The sequence below is a fragment of the Oncorhynchus nerka genome, linkage group LG13 (assembly GCF_034236695.1).
Source record: "Oncorhynchus nerka isolate Pitt River linkage group LG13, Oner_Uvic_2.0, whole genome shotgun sequence".
NCBI classification, from domain to species: domain Eukaryota; kingdom Metazoa; phylum Chordata; class Actinopteri; order Salmoniformes; family Salmonidae; genus Oncorhynchus; species Oncorhynchus nerka.
In genome coordinates this window covers 53,508,580-53,525,112 of record NC_088408.1, presented here as the reverse complement: position 1 = coordinate 53,525,112, position 16,533 = coordinate 53,508,580, and the positions used below count along the sequence as shown (strand labels likewise).

Below are 16,533 nucleotides of genomic sequence, written 5' to 3'. Positions count from 1 at the left end.
AGAAAACCCTTTTGCAATTATGTTTGCACAGCTGAAAACTGTTGCACTCATTAAAACAGCAATAAAACTGGCCTTCTTTAGACTCGTTGAGTATCTGGAGCATCAGCATTTGTGGGTTTGATAACAGGCTTAAAATGTCCAGAAACAAATATTCCATGCGAGAAATTGCCAAGAAACTGAAGATCTCGTACAACGCTGTGTACTACTCCCTTCACAGATCAGCGCAAACTGTCTCTAACCAGAATATAAAGATGAGTGGGAGGCCCCAATGCACAACTGAGCAAGAGGACAAGTACATTAGAGTGTCTAGTTTGAGAAACAGACGCCTCACAAGTCCTCAACTGGCAGCTTCATTAAATAGTACCCGCAAAACATCAGTCTCAATGTCAACAGTGAAGAGGCGACTCCGGGATGCTGGCCTTCTAGGCAGAGTTCATCTGTCCAGTGTCTGTGTTCTTTTGGCCATCTTAATCTCTTATTTTTATTGGCCAGTCTGAGATATGTCTTTTTCTTTGCAACACTGTCTAGAAGGACAGTATCCCGGTGTCGCCTCTTCACTGTTGACATTGAGACTGATGCTGATAATGGGACTCTGTACGCCTATGTGCATATCCCATTAAAAAAAATCTGCTGTTTCCAGCTACAATAGTAATTTACAACATTAACAATGTCTACACTGTGTTTCTGATCAATTTGATGTTATTTTAATGGACAAAAAAATGTGCTTTTCTTTCAAAGACAAGGACATTTCTAAGTGACCCCAAACTTTTGAACGGTAGTGTATGTCATGCTGTAACGTAATCTAGTGATGTCATTAGGGCTCCCGAGTGGCGCAAAGGTCTAAGGCACTGCATCTCAGTGCTGGATGCGTCACTACAGACCCTGGTTTGATTCCAGGCTGTGTCACAACTGGCCGTGATTGGGAGTCCCATAGGGCGGTGCACAATTGGCCCAGCGTCGTCCGGGTTAGGGTTTGGTCTGGGTAGGCCATTATTGTAAATAAGAATTTGTTCTTAACTGACTTGCCTAGTTAAATGAAGGTAAAATAAAATAAAAAATAAAAGTAATAATCTAATATCTCCTAGATGTATTACTATTTGTGAAATGATCAATCTGATTTTTCTACAGTGGCACATTGAGAATCCCAATGTACACTGAGACACACAACACACAGACACAAAGCCAAAACACACATGTGAGCACACACACGCACACAGAGCCTGTGACACCTCATCCCAGCCTGAGCTGTAAGTTCGCCTTGAGCCATCCAGTCACTCAATCAGTCAGGCAGTAGAGGCCACAGCCCCAGGCCAGTGTGACTGCCTCCCTGCCTGTGTGCTTGGCTGCTCCCTCCCCTCCCTGGGGTGGTAACATGTTTCCAGGCTTGGAACAGGATATCCTAGTGTGACCTCACACTCAGTCTCACAACCTGGTTACCTGGCAACCAGTCTCACACTTCGCCTTTGAACTTGTTCCAGTCAAACTAAGTTTGTGTTGTGAATGTGCCGATTCTTTGAGACTGTTGAAGTGTCTGCTTTTGTCTGCATTATTAGAATGTACATTCTCCTGTTTTTGGAGAATTAATGTATGTGTTTTGAGAGTGTGTGTAGTATGTGTTATTGTAGATGATGTAGTATGTGTTTTTAAAGGGGAATTTGTAGTATGTGTTATTATAGTTTATGTATTATGTGTTATGAGTGTTTATGAAAGTGTATGTATTAGTTGTGAATGACTGTGTTTGTATGTGCAGGGATGAGGCGATGATGAGAGACTTCTCTGATGAGAGGGAGAACCTGGAGCGACAGATAGAGATCCTACAGTAAGTCTGGCCAATCATAGTGCTTGTCTGACACATAAACAGGAACGCTGACAAATGCTCACCTAACCCACAAACAGGAATACTTCAAAACTCACAACTTGATGTCGAGTTGCCTGTAAACTGAGGAACATGAAGTTGTAAGCCTTGGGAGTTTTGTGAGTCTTAAAGAGTTTATGTTTTTGAAAACCTCAAATGTCATTTTCCTGAGAAGACCTGCCAACGGCTCTTTTGATCACCTCTTCCCGTTCTTGTCCTCTTCTCTCTCCTCTGTTTCTCTCCCTCTCTCCTCTCTCCTCCTCTGTTTCTCTCCCTCTTCTCTCTCCTTTGCTTCTCTCCCTTCTCTGTTCCCCTCTATAGAACAGCCAACAGGAAGCTCCATGACAGTAACGACGGGCTGCGCAGTTCCCTGGAGAACACCCTCAGCAAGAGCATTAAGGTGAGGTAGACAACCATATAGCCATGGTAACACCAGCATGCTCTCTCTCTCTTGCTCTCTCCCTGCCTCTTATCTTTGTTCTTCCGTCCCTCTTTCAATTATCTCCCTATCCCACACCCCTTTTATCCTCCTCTTCCCATCACTCCCTCTCTCTTTCTCTCTGATCTCTCTGCTTTTAACGTCAGGATTGAATCTCTAATGCCAGTCATAAGGGCTTGTCTGTTGGAGGAATCAACTGAGCCATGTTTGAGGCAATGACAGACAACAACAAAAACAACAGCAACAACAACATATTTCAGTCTTGACCCCTAACTCACTCTCCTCATAACCTCATAACTTCCACTCTGTCTCACACACTCTCATCTAATGATAATTCCTATAATCACACATAGGGTTCAGTACATACAGGTCAGTGCACACACACGTGTGCAAACATAAGTGTATGGACACACACCCAAACATTAACAAAAACACACCCACACACACACACAGTGACCCAGACAGTTGTGACAGTGATGTTGTGGTTGTGTTTCAGCGTGGTAGCAGTGCTTCCCCAGCCAGCACCATTAGCAGGAGGAGCAAGAGTATCTGTTACTCATCTCCATACCGTGACAGGTAAGACAGAACTGGACTAGCAACAGCCTGCTGGTGTGTTTGTGCAGACAGAGTCCAGATAATATACTCTAATACAGGTACACACTGCACACGTACATGTATATGTTCAAACTCAAGTTTATGTACTTAGATTAGCACTGGACATGTGCGTGTTTGCATTGTATACTCATAGCCATCCATACAGGACTCATAGCCATCCATACACAAAACAGCACAGTCTATGTTCTAGCTTGGTTGTTGGAGCTAGCTTAGTTGTACGGTAGTTCCTCCTTTAAAAGTTGTGTCATACTGCAGCACGCCTTGCGGGCTGCTGCAGAATTCTCTGGCACGTTATTTAATTGTCAGCCATTTTTTCTGTTAATGCAAGTCAGTGCTAGTTTGACCACCAGAGGGCATCTTTGAGAAGCATTTGATAGTCTTCCATATTGGCATTACAAGAGAATTTAACTTCTCTAGGGTAGGGGGGCAGCATTTGGAATTTTGGATGAAAAGTATGCCCAAATTAAACAGCCCGCTACTAGGGCCCAGAAGATATGATATGCATATAACTGGTAGATTTGGATAGAAAACACTCTAGTTTCCAAAACTGTTAAAATAGTGTCTGTGAGTATAACAGAACTGATTTGGCAGGCGAAAACCTGAGAAAAATCCATTCAGGAAGTTTTTTGGGGGGGTTTTGTAGTTTTCTATTCAATGCCATTACAGTATCCATTGACTTAGGACTCAATTTGCAGTTCCTATGCCTTCCACTAGATGTCAACAGTCTTTATAAATTGTTTCATGCTTGTATTCTCATAAATGAGGGAGTAAGACCAGTCTGAATGAGTGGACCCTGACGTGTCACAGAGCTTTTTCATGCGCAATCCCGAGAGAGTGCATTTCTTGTTTACCTTTTATATTGACTACGTTATTGTCCGGTTTAAATATTATAGATCATTTAGGCTAAAAATCCTCAATGAGGATTGAATATAAACATCGTTTGACATGTTTCTATGAACTTTACGGATACAATTTGGATTTTTGTCTGCCTGTTTTGACTGTGTTTGAGCCTGTGGATTACTGAAGAAAACGCGCAAACAAAACAGAGGTTTTTGGATATAAAGATACTTTATCGAACAAAAGGAACATTTATTGAGTAAATTAATGTCTTCTGAGTGCAACCTTATGAAGATCATCAAAGGTAAGGGATTAATTTTATCTCTATTTCTGAGTTTTGTAACGCTTCTGCTTGATTGGTTACTGTTTATAATAATTGGTCAACTGGGCTATGTTCTCAAATAATCGTAAGGTATGCTTTCGCTGTAAAGCATTTTTTAAATCTGACACCGTGCTTGGATTCACAAGAAGTTAATCTTTAAACCTATGTAAAATATGTTTTGTTTTCTGAATTTTTATAATGACTATTTCTGTATTTGAATTTGGCGCTCTGCAATCTCACTGGATGTTGGCCAGATGGGACGCTAGATTCCCACAAACCTTTTTTGTAATAACATAGTATATTGGATTGATTTTAAGAAATGTGGCTTAATTAATTTGATTAATATTATGGTGTTTCTATTCCGAGAAAAACGAAAAACGAAACCCCCAGGGTTTCCGTTAGGATGGAATGGAAAATATGGTGCTGTACAATGTGACAGTCGGGAGTAGGCTACAGCATAAGAGGATTGGAGGATTCTAAATTCTTTGCCTTCATTAGACAACTTTGTTCCAATATTTCTGTAAATCAGTTATATTTATTCAGATAGTAATTCGTTATGAATCCATAACTAAATAAACATCAGCATTTTGAAAGAGTATTTTAATCATTATTTTATTAACGAAAGCATAAAGATGCTGATGAAGAAATACAGTACTGTACAGTATATGCTTTTACATTTGGATAATAAAGCATTTAAGCATTTTGAAGATATAAGCCACCTGCATTTGTTTATTAGGCTACTGTGCAGTCTGACAAGTAAACATAGCCTACAATACATACTGTAGTAAACATGGGAAAGTGCCTAATTCCTCACATAAGGGAGAACAGGCCATGTACAGACTTTCTTAGAGACCTCAAGTGCTCAATAACTCTGTCTTTAATGCTTTTTCGGGTTGCATCAGTCATGGATAGACACTTCTGAGACACAGTATTAATGATGAACACCCGGAGGTTCACTGGTAAGCCACATTTGCCTCGGGATCCATCCTAGTTGGTATTCTGTGCCCGCTCGTGGTATCTCTCTTTGGTTACACATCCTTGGAATAGCAGAACAGCATAACGGTCCGGCCTTCCCTTGCTGTGCCTGGTGAGCAGTTGGTCAAGTTCTGTTGTCAGAAGAAGAATGGAAATGTCAGGGTGAACCAACGACCTGACGAACCTGCCACGTATGTTGACACTGCCTGTCGAAGGTGGTGTTCCAGAGCTCACAGGTGTGCATGTCATGGATTGCCATCTCCATCTCGTTCCTCGCCATTTTCTACGCGTCATTCTCCACCTGACTCTCCGCCAATGGAGCTCATTTCAGCAAGGTTTGACCTGTGGTCGTGGAGCTGGGTGGAAACGTGACTAAAATGTAGTTTAAATAAACATCCGTATTTGAATGTCTTTTTTCTCTGTATTTTATTAACCAACGCATAAAGATGTTGATGAAGAAATACTGTACTGCTGTTTTGAGTTAGAAATGTAACACTTTAGTGTACTTAAGCATCGAATACATTGCAAGTTGAGGGATTTTCATAACAGTAGCCAGGTTATAAAAAGTATATTGTACTGCTAATAGGAAACATTTGCATGATGGGCTACACCTGCTACAGTTGTGGAGACACAGCATCTTGTTTACATTCTTTATTGCAACTGCAATGTCACAAATCATTTGTATCTACCATTCCAATTACTTTTAGAGTTTGGGATTTACAAATGTGTGCTTTTCATTATTAGTTACATTGTTTAAGATCGAACAATACTTTTTTTCTTTAAATGGTTGTTTTATGTCGGATGCTACATTTTTGACCAGTTGCCACTGGTCAAAAATTGTAAGTAGGCCTAATACATTTTTGGGCTGTTAAGCCTCATAGCCTACCTCAGCGAGTTAAGTTATTTTATATTGGTCAAGGCTCCGAAGACATAGACTCCAATTAATTAATGTTGTTTGTAATTCAAATGAAGATTATTGTTGAAATGAATTGATTGACTGGTGTAGGTTTTCTCCATCTGTTGGTGTGCAACACTTGCATAACAAGCTAGCTATATTGTCAGCACCAGCCACTGTTCACATCCTATTGATTGAGCTGCAGTTACTGCCAGTAGTTTTTTAAATTGAACCTGTATTTAACTAGGCAAGTCAGGTAAAACAAATTCTTATTTACAATCACGGCCAACACCGGCCAAACCCGGATGATGCTGGGCCAATTGTGCGCCACCCTATGGCACTCCCAATCACGGTCGCCTGTGATACAGCCTGTATTCAAACCAGGGACTGTAGTAATGCCTCTTGCACTGCGATGCAGTGCCTTAGACCGCTGTACAGTTGAAGTCGGAAGTTTACATTCACCTTAGCCAAATACATTTAAACTCAGTTTTTCACCATTCCTGACATTTAATCCTAGTAAAAATTCCCTGTTTTAGGTCAGTTAGGATCACCACTTTATTTTAAAAATGTGAAATGTCAGAATAATAGTAGAGAGAATTGTTTATTTTATCTTTAGTTTCTTTCATCACATTCCCAGTGGGTCAGAAGTTTACATACACTCAATTAGTATTTGATAGCATTGCCTTTAAATTGTTTAACTTGGGTCAAACATTTCGGGTAGCCTTCCATAAGCTTCCCACAATAAGTTGGGTGAATTTTGGCCCATTCCACCTGACAGAGCTGGTGTAACTGAGTCAGGTTTGTGGACCTCCTTGCTCACACACGCTTTTTCAGTTGTGTCCACAAATGTTCTATAGGATTGAGGTCAGGGCTTTGTGATGGCCACTCCAATACCTTGACTTTGTTGTCCTTAAGCCATTTTGCCACAACCTAAGTATGCCTGTGGTCATTGTCCATTTGGAAGACCCATTTGCGAGCAAGCTTTAACTTCCTGACTGATGTCTTGAGATGTTGCTTCAATATATCCACGTAATTTTTCTTCCATCTTCGGCTTACAAGCCTCCGCCTTTTCCTTCAAACTTAACGATGATCATTATGGCCAAGCAGTTCTATTTTTTGTTTCATCAGACGAGAGGACATTTCTCCAAAAAGTACTATCTTTGTCCCCATGTGCAGTTGCAAACCGTAGTCTGTCTTTTTTATGGCGGTTTTGGAGAAGTGGCTTCTTCCTTGCTGAGCGGCCTTTCAGGTTATGTCTATATAGGACTCGTTTTACTGTGGATATTGATACTTTTGTACCGGTTTCCTCCAGCATCTTCACAAGGTCCTTTGCTGTTGTTCTGGGATTGATTTGCACTTTTCGCACCAAAGTACGTTCATCTCTAGGTGACAGAACGCGTCTCCTTCCTGTGCGGTATGACGGCTGCGTGGTCCCATGGTGTTTATACTTGTGTACTATTTTTTGTACAGATGAACGTGGTACCTTTGGAAATTGCTCCCAAGGATGAACCAGACTTGTGGGGGTCTACAATTTTAGGCTGATTTCTTTTGATTTTCCCATGATGTCAAGCAAAGAGGCACTGCGTTTGAAGGTAGGCCTTGAAATACATCCACAAGTACACCTGCAGGTGACTCAAATTATGTCAATTATTTGAAGCCTCTAAAGCTATGACATCCTTTTCTGTAATTTTCCAAGCTGTTTAAAGGCACAGTCAATTTAGTGTATGTAATCTTCTGACCCACTAGAATTGTGATACAGTGACTCATCTGTCTATAAACATTTCTTGGAAAAATGACTAGTGTCATGCACAAAGTAGATGTCCTAACCGATTTGCCAAAACTATAGTTTGTTAACAAGAAATTTGTGGAGTGGTTGAAAAATAAGTTTTAATGACTCCAACCTTAATGTATTAAAACTTCTGACTTCATCTGTAGATACGTGTGTAGGTACAGTTTATGTAGAAAGTTTACATACACATACCAGCGACGGGTGGCATAATGTCAAATTTGTCATTTGGAACCACTCGAAATGATTGGTCATTTAAAAACCTTGTGACCCAGATGCATAATGAGTGCTCTAACTCCCCCCTGCGGTGGTCTGGAGCAATGAAGCTGTGATTCCGGGGAACCTCTTAAGTCGATGAACCACTGTAGTGAGGAAAGGTTTCTGTTTCGAGTAGCCTGTGTGGATGTTGAGAATGACAGGAATGCCTCTGTCTGTCTATACTGTCCCAGGTTCTACCAGGCGGGTGTGGATGGTGTGGATGCGGACGGAGACCTGCTGGGCCTTTGTGGAGGTGAAGGTGGTAGGAGTTCTCTGGGGTGTCGGCGGCCCAGTCTGGACACCCTAGCCCTGGCTCTGTGTGACCCGGCCATGCAGGTAAAACGCAGCAGGGAGGTAGACAGCCTGCCCGAGAGCTCCCTAGACAGTGGCATGTCCACCCTGCGTGGCTCCAACAACGAATATGACTCTGAGCAGGAGGTGAAAGGGCACGAGGAGGAACAGAGGGTGGCAGGGAACACAGACAGCCTGGCGGGGGGCCACTCTGACAATGACGTAAGACACATAAACATACAGTAATACACATGCACACACACACACACAAGCACTACATACAAACACATAGACTATGCCGTAGTACACACATACATGTACGCACTATACGCACACACACAGACACATGCTTATTACACACACAGACACTCAAACACACACACACTTTACAGTAATGCACAACACACACACACAAAAATACATTATACACTCATCGTCATCCACTTGTACTACATACACTTATTGTTACTGATACCGCTCATTATGTATTGATGTTAATACGATAGTGTTAATGTGTCAGGTTGCAGAGATGCGTGATGAGATGGTGTTTGGATCAGACAGTGATTCTGTCCTGGACTGGAAACCTTTGGAGTCAGTCAGCCGGACCAGCTCTGGAGCGTCCACACGCAAAGCCCTCTCTGCCATCACCAATGAGGTACAGGACAGAGGGCAGTGGTGTAAGAAGAGAGGAGAGTGTAAATCCTGGATTGTAGAACTAAAATAAAAGCTCATTTTAGAGATTTAAAACCATTTTAAAAAGAAACAGACACTTGGCGGAATTACTTGGTTTAGCAGGCAGACGTAGTAGAAAACACTTGAGCGTAAATGGTTGACTTAGTTCAGGAGAAACTGTTGATTGTTGACTATGCATGACAAGTGAGTTAACATCATTCCAGTATTATGACATGGTCCGGTACAATACAGTCAAGGTGTGCCTTTAACCTCTCTCTCTCTCTCTCTCTCTCTCTCTCTCTCTCTCTCTCTCTCTCTCTGTGTGTGTATAGGGTAAAGAGAAGGAGTCAGCTGACCTGGGCTATATGACATCAGAGAAGGCCTACAGGGTGGTGTTGGCTGGCGATGCAGCGGTGGGCAAGTCCAGCTTCCTGCTCCGCCTCTGCAAGAACGAGTTCCGAGGAAACACCAGCGCCACCCTGGGTGGGTGTGTCAGCGTACCTGTGTTAGCTCTCACCTGCTTACAGTATCATTCTATCCACACATTACTTTTGACTGTAAATGGTGAACAAGGAGTTCGTCTAGCTGGACCGCTGGGGCTCGGTTAAGCACGCTTTCACACTACTTTCCCCAACACAGCTTGGCTTGTGAAGTCTCCAAAGGTTCTATTTTTTTATTAGATTTTATTAATTTAACCTTTAATTTAACCATTGAGATTTAAAATATATATTTTCTAGAGCGTCCTGGCCAAGATAGGCAGCACCAAGTCATTACAAAAATTACAGACAAACAACATGAAAAACTACAAGTAATCTAGTAATCTAGTAAGAGTATAACAAAATCAAAAACAGCTAATTAAAAACATTGACAGGTCAGGGAATCAGTCTCAAGATCATTCATCAGTGATTTAAAAATACCAATCGGGACAAGTTCTTCCAGTTTAAAAGTATTTTGTAAGGCGTTCCAAGACGATGGCGCAGAGTACATAAAATCCCTTTTACCAAATTCAGTTCGGACATTTGGAACAGTTAGCAGGATGAAGTCCAGGGAACGAAGAGAATACCCACCACATTTCTGAACAATAAAAATGCCGAAATAAAAAGGTCGTAAACCCAAAATGGCTTTGTAAATAAAAGTATACCAGTGACGGAGCCTACGAGTGACTAGAGAAGGCCAGCCAACCCTGGTATACAAAGTGCAGTGGTGCGTAGAGGTTTTGCAGTTTAAAATAAATCTCAAAGCGCCATGGTAAAGGGTGTCAATTGATCTCAAACACTGAGCAGAAGCATTCATATATAGAATATCCCCATAGTCTAGTAAAGGCATAAATGTAGCTGATACTAGCCTCCTTCTGCCTTCAAAAGAAAAACAGTCCTTATTCCTAAAATAAAATCCCAATTTCAGCTTCAAAGTGGTTGAATATGCAATTTAAAAGAGAGGCCGTCATCAATTAAAATTCCAAGATATTTATATGAGGTTACAATCTCAATCTCCTTGCCCTGACAGGTAGTAATAGGTGAAAGGTTCAGAGGTCTATTTCTTGCTTTAGAAAACACCATTAGTTTAGTTTTGTCAGTATTGAGGATAAGCTTCAATCTACACAAGGTATGTTGATCAGTATAAAAAGCAGTTTGCAAGTTCTGGAAAGCTTTTGTAAGAGACAAGGCACAACAGTAAATAACAGTATCATCAGCATAAAAATGAAGTTGTGCATTTTGGACATTTTTGTCTAAATCATTTATATAAATAGTGAATAAGAGAGGACCAAGTACAGAGCCTTGGGGCACACCATTAAAGACATAAGCCCATCAAATTGAGTTCTATCAGACAGATAGTTAGCAAACCATGCAACTGCATGCTCTATCCCATGGTGCTGGTCAAGTATGCATGCCTAGTTGCCTGGGACAGATATAGAATGTATATTTAGATGGTAATGGGATTGTCTTTTGGAGTAGTGTGTTTGAACATCCTCTTGTGTTGATCCTCAGGGGTGGACTTTCAGATGAAGACTCTAGTAGTGGATGGAGAGCCCACCCTACTACAGTTGTGGGACACAGCAGGCCAGGAGAGGTGTGTGTGTGTGTGTGTGTGTGTGTGTGTGTGTGTGTGTGGACACGTTTTACTATATTTGTGAGAACCAAAAGTCCTCACAAGAATAGTAAACCAATAAATACATTTTGGTCCTCACTTGTAAAAAGGCTAGTTTAGGGGTTAGGTTTAGTGTTAGGGTAGATTTAGGGTTCGAGTCAGGGTCAGGGGTTAGTGAGAGCTGTGTGTGTGTGTTTGCATGCATGCGTGTGTTAGTGAACATGTCTATTTCAGCCAATCTATGTAGTGGTCTGTTAACCTCTGTTAACCTATCCCTGTGTGTGTGTGTGTCCTAGGTTCCGCAGCATTGCGAAGTCGTACTTCAGACGAGCCGACGGGGTCCTCCTGCTGTATGATGTCACCTGTGAAAAGAGCTTTCTCAACGTGAGAGAATGGGTGGACATGATTGAGGTAGTAATGATTTATATAATACATTTTTACATCCAATTGATATGACAGTTTTCCAAGATGCTCAAAGCACTTCACATTTTTTTAAATGTTTAATTTAACTAGGTAAGTCAGTTAAAAACAAATTCTTATTTACAATGACAGCCTACCGGGGAACAGGGGTTAACTGCCTTGGTCAGGGGCAGAACGACAGATTTTTACCTCGTCAGCTTGTGGATTCGATTCAGCAACCTTTCGGTTATTGGGTTTTAAGTGTGTATGTATGTATATGTATGTATTTTTATATATATGTACATGTGTGGGTATGTATATATATATATATATATTTACCCCGAAAATATATGGGGGATTGGAAACGATGCAGAAAATTACATCGATGGAAGCAACAATCTATCCGCAATATTAAAGCTGATTCACCCTAAAAATAAAAATAAACATTTAAAATGTAATTTCCCCCTACAGAAATGAACCCAATATAACAATAGTCCATATTATCAGGCAGGTGTGCTATTTGGTAATCATTATTATCACCTGGTGTAGCCCACCTGATGCAGCATAGTGGCTATAAATAATTAGGCTGAGGATTGCCGATTTACCCCATTGGGCTAATCATTAACCAGATCACAAACTCTAAAGTCTAAACATTAGGCTATCATGTTGCTAGTTATAGCAACATCCCACTGGGCAAAACATGTTGAAGCAACGCTGTGTCCATTTCATTGCAGTGTTGAGTTGTGTGATAAGTGTGTGCATCCCAAATGGCACCCTATAGTGCACTACTTTTGACCAGAGCCATATGGGCCCTGGTCAAAAGTAGTGCACAATAATGGGAATAGGGTGCCATTTGGGACGCACTCAGTTTTGAGTTTTGGATAGCAGTGTTGTTGTGTTTGTTGTCGGTGTTGTTGGCCTGTGTTTTAACCTGCTGTCCATCTGTGTTCAGGACGTGTCCCAGGATGACGTTCCCATCATGCTAGTTGGAAATAAGTGTGACCTGAGGGAGCAAGCGCTACAGGACAGTGTCACCTGTGTCCCCACCAGCTTCGGAGAGAAGCTGGCCATGGTGAGACCACTCAACCCCAACGTCTTACTTAAACCTTTACATTAGTTACATTTACATTTGTCATTTAGCAGATTATTTTATCCAGAGGGATTTACAGTCACGTCTAGTTGTACCCTAGAATATAGCCTGTCAGGTCAATGTATGGAACTTCGGCCTGATTTGAGAGTTGCGTTGTTTGTTTCCTTTCAGACATATAACGCCCTCTTCTGTGAGACCAGTGCTAAAGACGGATCTAATGTCATAGAGGCCGTGCTGCATCTGGCCAGGTAAGAAATACCGGATCCTAGACATCTCTGTTTTCTCTCTCTGCTAAGTGATTTACCTGTAAATGTGTTGCTCCTTAGAGTACTCTCTGATCTGACTGAGTTGGATACTTTTAAATATTTTTTTACAGGACCAAAATGTAGAACAACATGTAAAGTTTTGCTGGCCTCTAGTGTGCAAGAGTGTTCTGTACTCTAATTAAGCAATAAGGCACGAATGAGGGGGTGTGGTATATGGCCAGTATACCACGGCTAAGGGCTGTTCTTACGTATGACGCATTGGAGTGCCTGGACACAGCCTTTAGCCATGGTATATTGGCCATATACCACAAACCCCCGAGGTGCCTTATTGATATTATAAACTGGTTACCAACGTAATTAGAGCAGTAAAATGTATGTTCTGTCATACCCATGGTATACGGTCTGATATACCACAGCTGTCAGCCAATCAGCATTCAGGGCTCGAACCACCCAGTTTATTATGCCCATAAGCAATAAGCACCTCGGGGGTTTGTAAAGTTCTGAGTTGCGTCGTGCCTAACAACAGCCCTTAGCCGTGGTATATTGGCCATATACCACACCTCTCGGGCCTTATTGCTTAATTATACTAATGCCAATACAGTGGAGGTATGCCTTTAACTCTTTCTATATTATTCTTCTCTTTTGTTCTCATTCTCGTTTTCCTCCTCGCCCCCCACCCCCCCCCCCTATCAGAGAGATGACCAAGCAGGTTCATGGGGATGAGAACCAGGAGTCTGTGACCAACCTCTACAGAAGTCCCAACAAGAAGATGCCCACTGTCACCTGCTGCACAGGATAAGAAACCACACAGGAACACTACTAGAGTAACCAAAACTCAGCAACAGAACACCACAATACAAGAATACTGTCAGCAAAGACAGAACAAGAGAAAAATGAGACTTCAGAAGAACAGAACACAGGAGAATCCAGTCAGAACACTTGAGTACCATAGCACTAGAATGTCAAACAGCTTATTTTCTCGTATGAGATCAACTGTGCTTGTTTTAAGCTGTGTGTGCATGTGTGCACGATTATGCAATTATATGTTTGCATGAGTACATGTGTCTTCTTATGAAGCCTCTGTGTCGAAGCCATGGTCATTTGTATTGCAGATAGCTATTGTATATATCAATGTACAGGTAGTGTCTGAAAAGTACCATGTACTGGCAAATTATATTCTCAACAAGTCACTAGAAAGCTTGGGATAGCAGCAATTTACATGACAGATATGATGAGGAGAGACAAATGCACGTGATAGGTGGTGAACAGGAGGGTGGGGAAATGTTATTTTTACTATGGAAGAATGATCTTATTAGCAAGCTGTTTATTGCTAAGGGATAAGGCGGAGGGAGGACCTACAGTATAGTAGATATAAATATAGAATTTCATTCTAGTTCTGTGATAGTAGACACAGTAGTGTCAGAAACATCCTCCATGTACAACATTTGTGATAAAGAGTAACAACTGCATGTCAAGGAAGGAGTGTCATGATTGTTAGTTGAATTCTGATTGTAGGAGCCAAGAGCAACATCTGGAGAGAATGATGTGATTGGATGACCGTGGGAGGAGCAAAATGTCAAATGTATGAATGTGGTGTGAATGAATGGGGCACATTTTATTTCTGTGTGTATATTGTAAAAATATTGTTATCATTAATATATTATGTAATGTTAGACTTGCCATTTGGACCTCTCCTGGGTCACTAATGATGTCACTGTGAGCCCACACCTGTCTGTCTGAGCCCTCTGTGTGGTCATACTCAAAGAGCTTTACTATTAAAATGTAGCATGAACAAAACCCAACGTGATATGACTTCCCTTATCCAGGCAGAGTCTGAACATAATATTTCATGCTGAATTTATATACACAGTATATTTCATGTTGAGGGCATGGAGTATAAAATATAATAAATTATAATATAATTTATCTGGAGTGTTATCTACTCTCTTGCTCAGTCACACACACGCATACACAAACACACACCCCAAATGTCCACAGAGAGTCACTTCCTGGGGAAAATAAATTAAACAATCAGATAACTTCTTACATTTGATTTGTTAGGACACCCGTGTCACCCATATTCCCTGAGCATTTTTACGAGGAGCTGCAGCATGTGCCAGCATTTATTCATTTTACATACATTACATTTAAGTCATTTAGCAGACGCTCTTATCCAGAGCAACTTACAAATTGGTGCATTCACCTTATGACATCCAGTGGAACAGTAGTGCATCTAAATCTTTTAAGGGGGGGTGAGACGGATTACTTCATCCTATCCTAGGTATTCCTTAAAGAGGTGGGGTTTCAGGTGTCTCCGGAAGGTGGTGATTGACTCCGCTGTCCTGGCGTCGTGAGGGAGTTTGTTCCACCATTGGGGGGCCAGAGCAGCGAACAGTTTTGACTGGGCTGAGCGGGAACTGTACTTCCTCAGTGGTAGGGAGGCGAGCAGGCCAGAGGTGGATGAACGCAGTGCCCTTGTTTGGGTGTAGGGCCTGATCAGAGCCTGGAGGTACTGAGGTGCCGTTCCCCTCACAGCTCCGTAGGCAAGCACCATGGTCTTGTAGCGGATGCGAGCTTCAACTGGAAGCCAGTGGAGAGAGCGGAGGAGCGGGGTGACGTGAGAGAACTTGGGAAGGTTGAACACCAGACTGGCTGCGGCGTTCTGGATGAGTTGTAGGGGTTTAATGGCACAGGCAGGGAGCCCAGCCAACAGTGAGTTGCAGTAATCCAGACGGGAGATGACAAGTGCCTGGATTAGGACCTGTGCCGCTTCCTGTGTGAGGCAGGGTCGTACTCTGCGGATGTTGTAGAGCATGAACCTACAGGAACGGGCCACCGCCTTGATGTTAGTTGAGAACGACAGGGTGTTGTCCAGGATCACGCCAAGGTTCTTAGCGCTCTGGGAGGAGGACACGATGGAGTTGTCAACCGTGATGGCGAGATCATGGAACGGGCAGTCCTTCCCGGGAGGAAGAGCAGCTCCGTCTTGCCGAGGTTCAGCTTGAGGTGGTGATCCGTCATCCACACTGATATGTCTGCCAGACATGCAGAGATGCGATTCGCCACCTGGTCATCAGAGGGGGGAAAGGAGAAGATTAATTGTGTGTCGTCTGCATAGCAATGATAGGAGAGACCATGTGAGGTTATGACAGAGCCAAGTGACTTGGTGTATAGCGAGAATAGGAGAGGGCCTAGAACAGAGCCCTGGGGGACACCAGTGGTGAGAGCGCGTGGTGAGGAGACAGATTCTCGCCACGCCACCTGGTAGGAGCGACCTGTCAGGTAGGACGCAATCCAAGCATGGGCCGCGCCGGAGATGCCCAGCTCGGAGAGGGTGGAGAGGAGGATCTGATGGTTCACAGTATCGAAGGCAGCCGATAGGTCTAGAAGGATGAGAGCAGAGGAGAGAGAGTTAGCTTTAGCAGTGCGGAGTGCCTCCGTGATGCAGAGAAGAGCAGTCTCAGTTGAATGACTAGTCTTGAAACCTGACTGATTTGGATCAAGAAGGTCATTCTGAGAGAGATAGCGGGAGAGCTGGCCAAGGACGGCACGTTCAAGAGTTTTGGAGAGAAAAGAAAGAAGGGATACTGGTCTGTAGTTGTTGACATCGGAGGGATCGAGTGTAGGTTTTTTCAGAAGGGGTGCAACTCTCGCTCTCTTGAAGACGGGAGTGACGTAGCCAGCGGTCAGGGATGAGTTGATGAGCGAGGTGAGGTAAGGGAGAAGGTCACCGGAAATGGTCTGG

At 42.5% G+C, this 16,533-nt stretch overlaps 1 protein-coding gene across 3 annotated transcripts in view; it reads left to right on the top strand.

The window, feature by feature from the left end:
• The window catches only part of LOC115139692 (ras and EF-hand domain-containing protein homolog), a 53,082-nt gene extending 38,368 nt beyond the window's left edge, over nucleotides 1–14,714 (top strand). For 2 of the 3 annotated variants that reach the window (XM_029677350.2, XM_029677349.2), the window contains exons 7-17: nucleotides 1,751–1,819; nucleotides 2,177–2,255; nucleotides 2,791–2,870; nucleotides 8,174–8,495; nucleotides 8,794–8,928; nucleotides 9,278–9,428; nucleotides 10,934–11,015; nucleotides 11,330–11,444; nucleotides 12,385–12,504; nucleotides 12,694–12,770; nucleotides 13,482–14,714. In XM_029677350.2, coding sequence (XP_029533210.1) covers nucleotides 1,751–1,819; nucleotides 2,177–2,255; nucleotides 2,791–2,870; nucleotides 8,174–8,495; nucleotides 8,794–8,928; nucleotides 9,278–9,428; nucleotides 10,934–11,015; nucleotides 11,330–11,444; nucleotides 12,385–12,504; nucleotides 12,694–12,770; nucleotides 13,482–13,587 — 1,336 coding nt within the window. In that variant the 3' untranslated portion in view covers nucleotides 13,588–14,714. Of the gene's footprint in view, nucleotides 1–1,750; nucleotides 1,820–2,176; nucleotides 2,256–2,790; nucleotides 2,871–8,173; nucleotides 8,496–8,793; nucleotides 8,929–9,277; nucleotides 9,429–10,933; nucleotides 11,016–11,329; nucleotides 11,445–12,384; nucleotides 12,505–12,693; nucleotides 12,771–13,481 lie in introns of those variants that run through there. The other variant, XM_029677351.2, reaches the window with a different exon arrangement.
• Nucleotides 14,715–16,533: the final 1,819 nt, after the last annotated feature.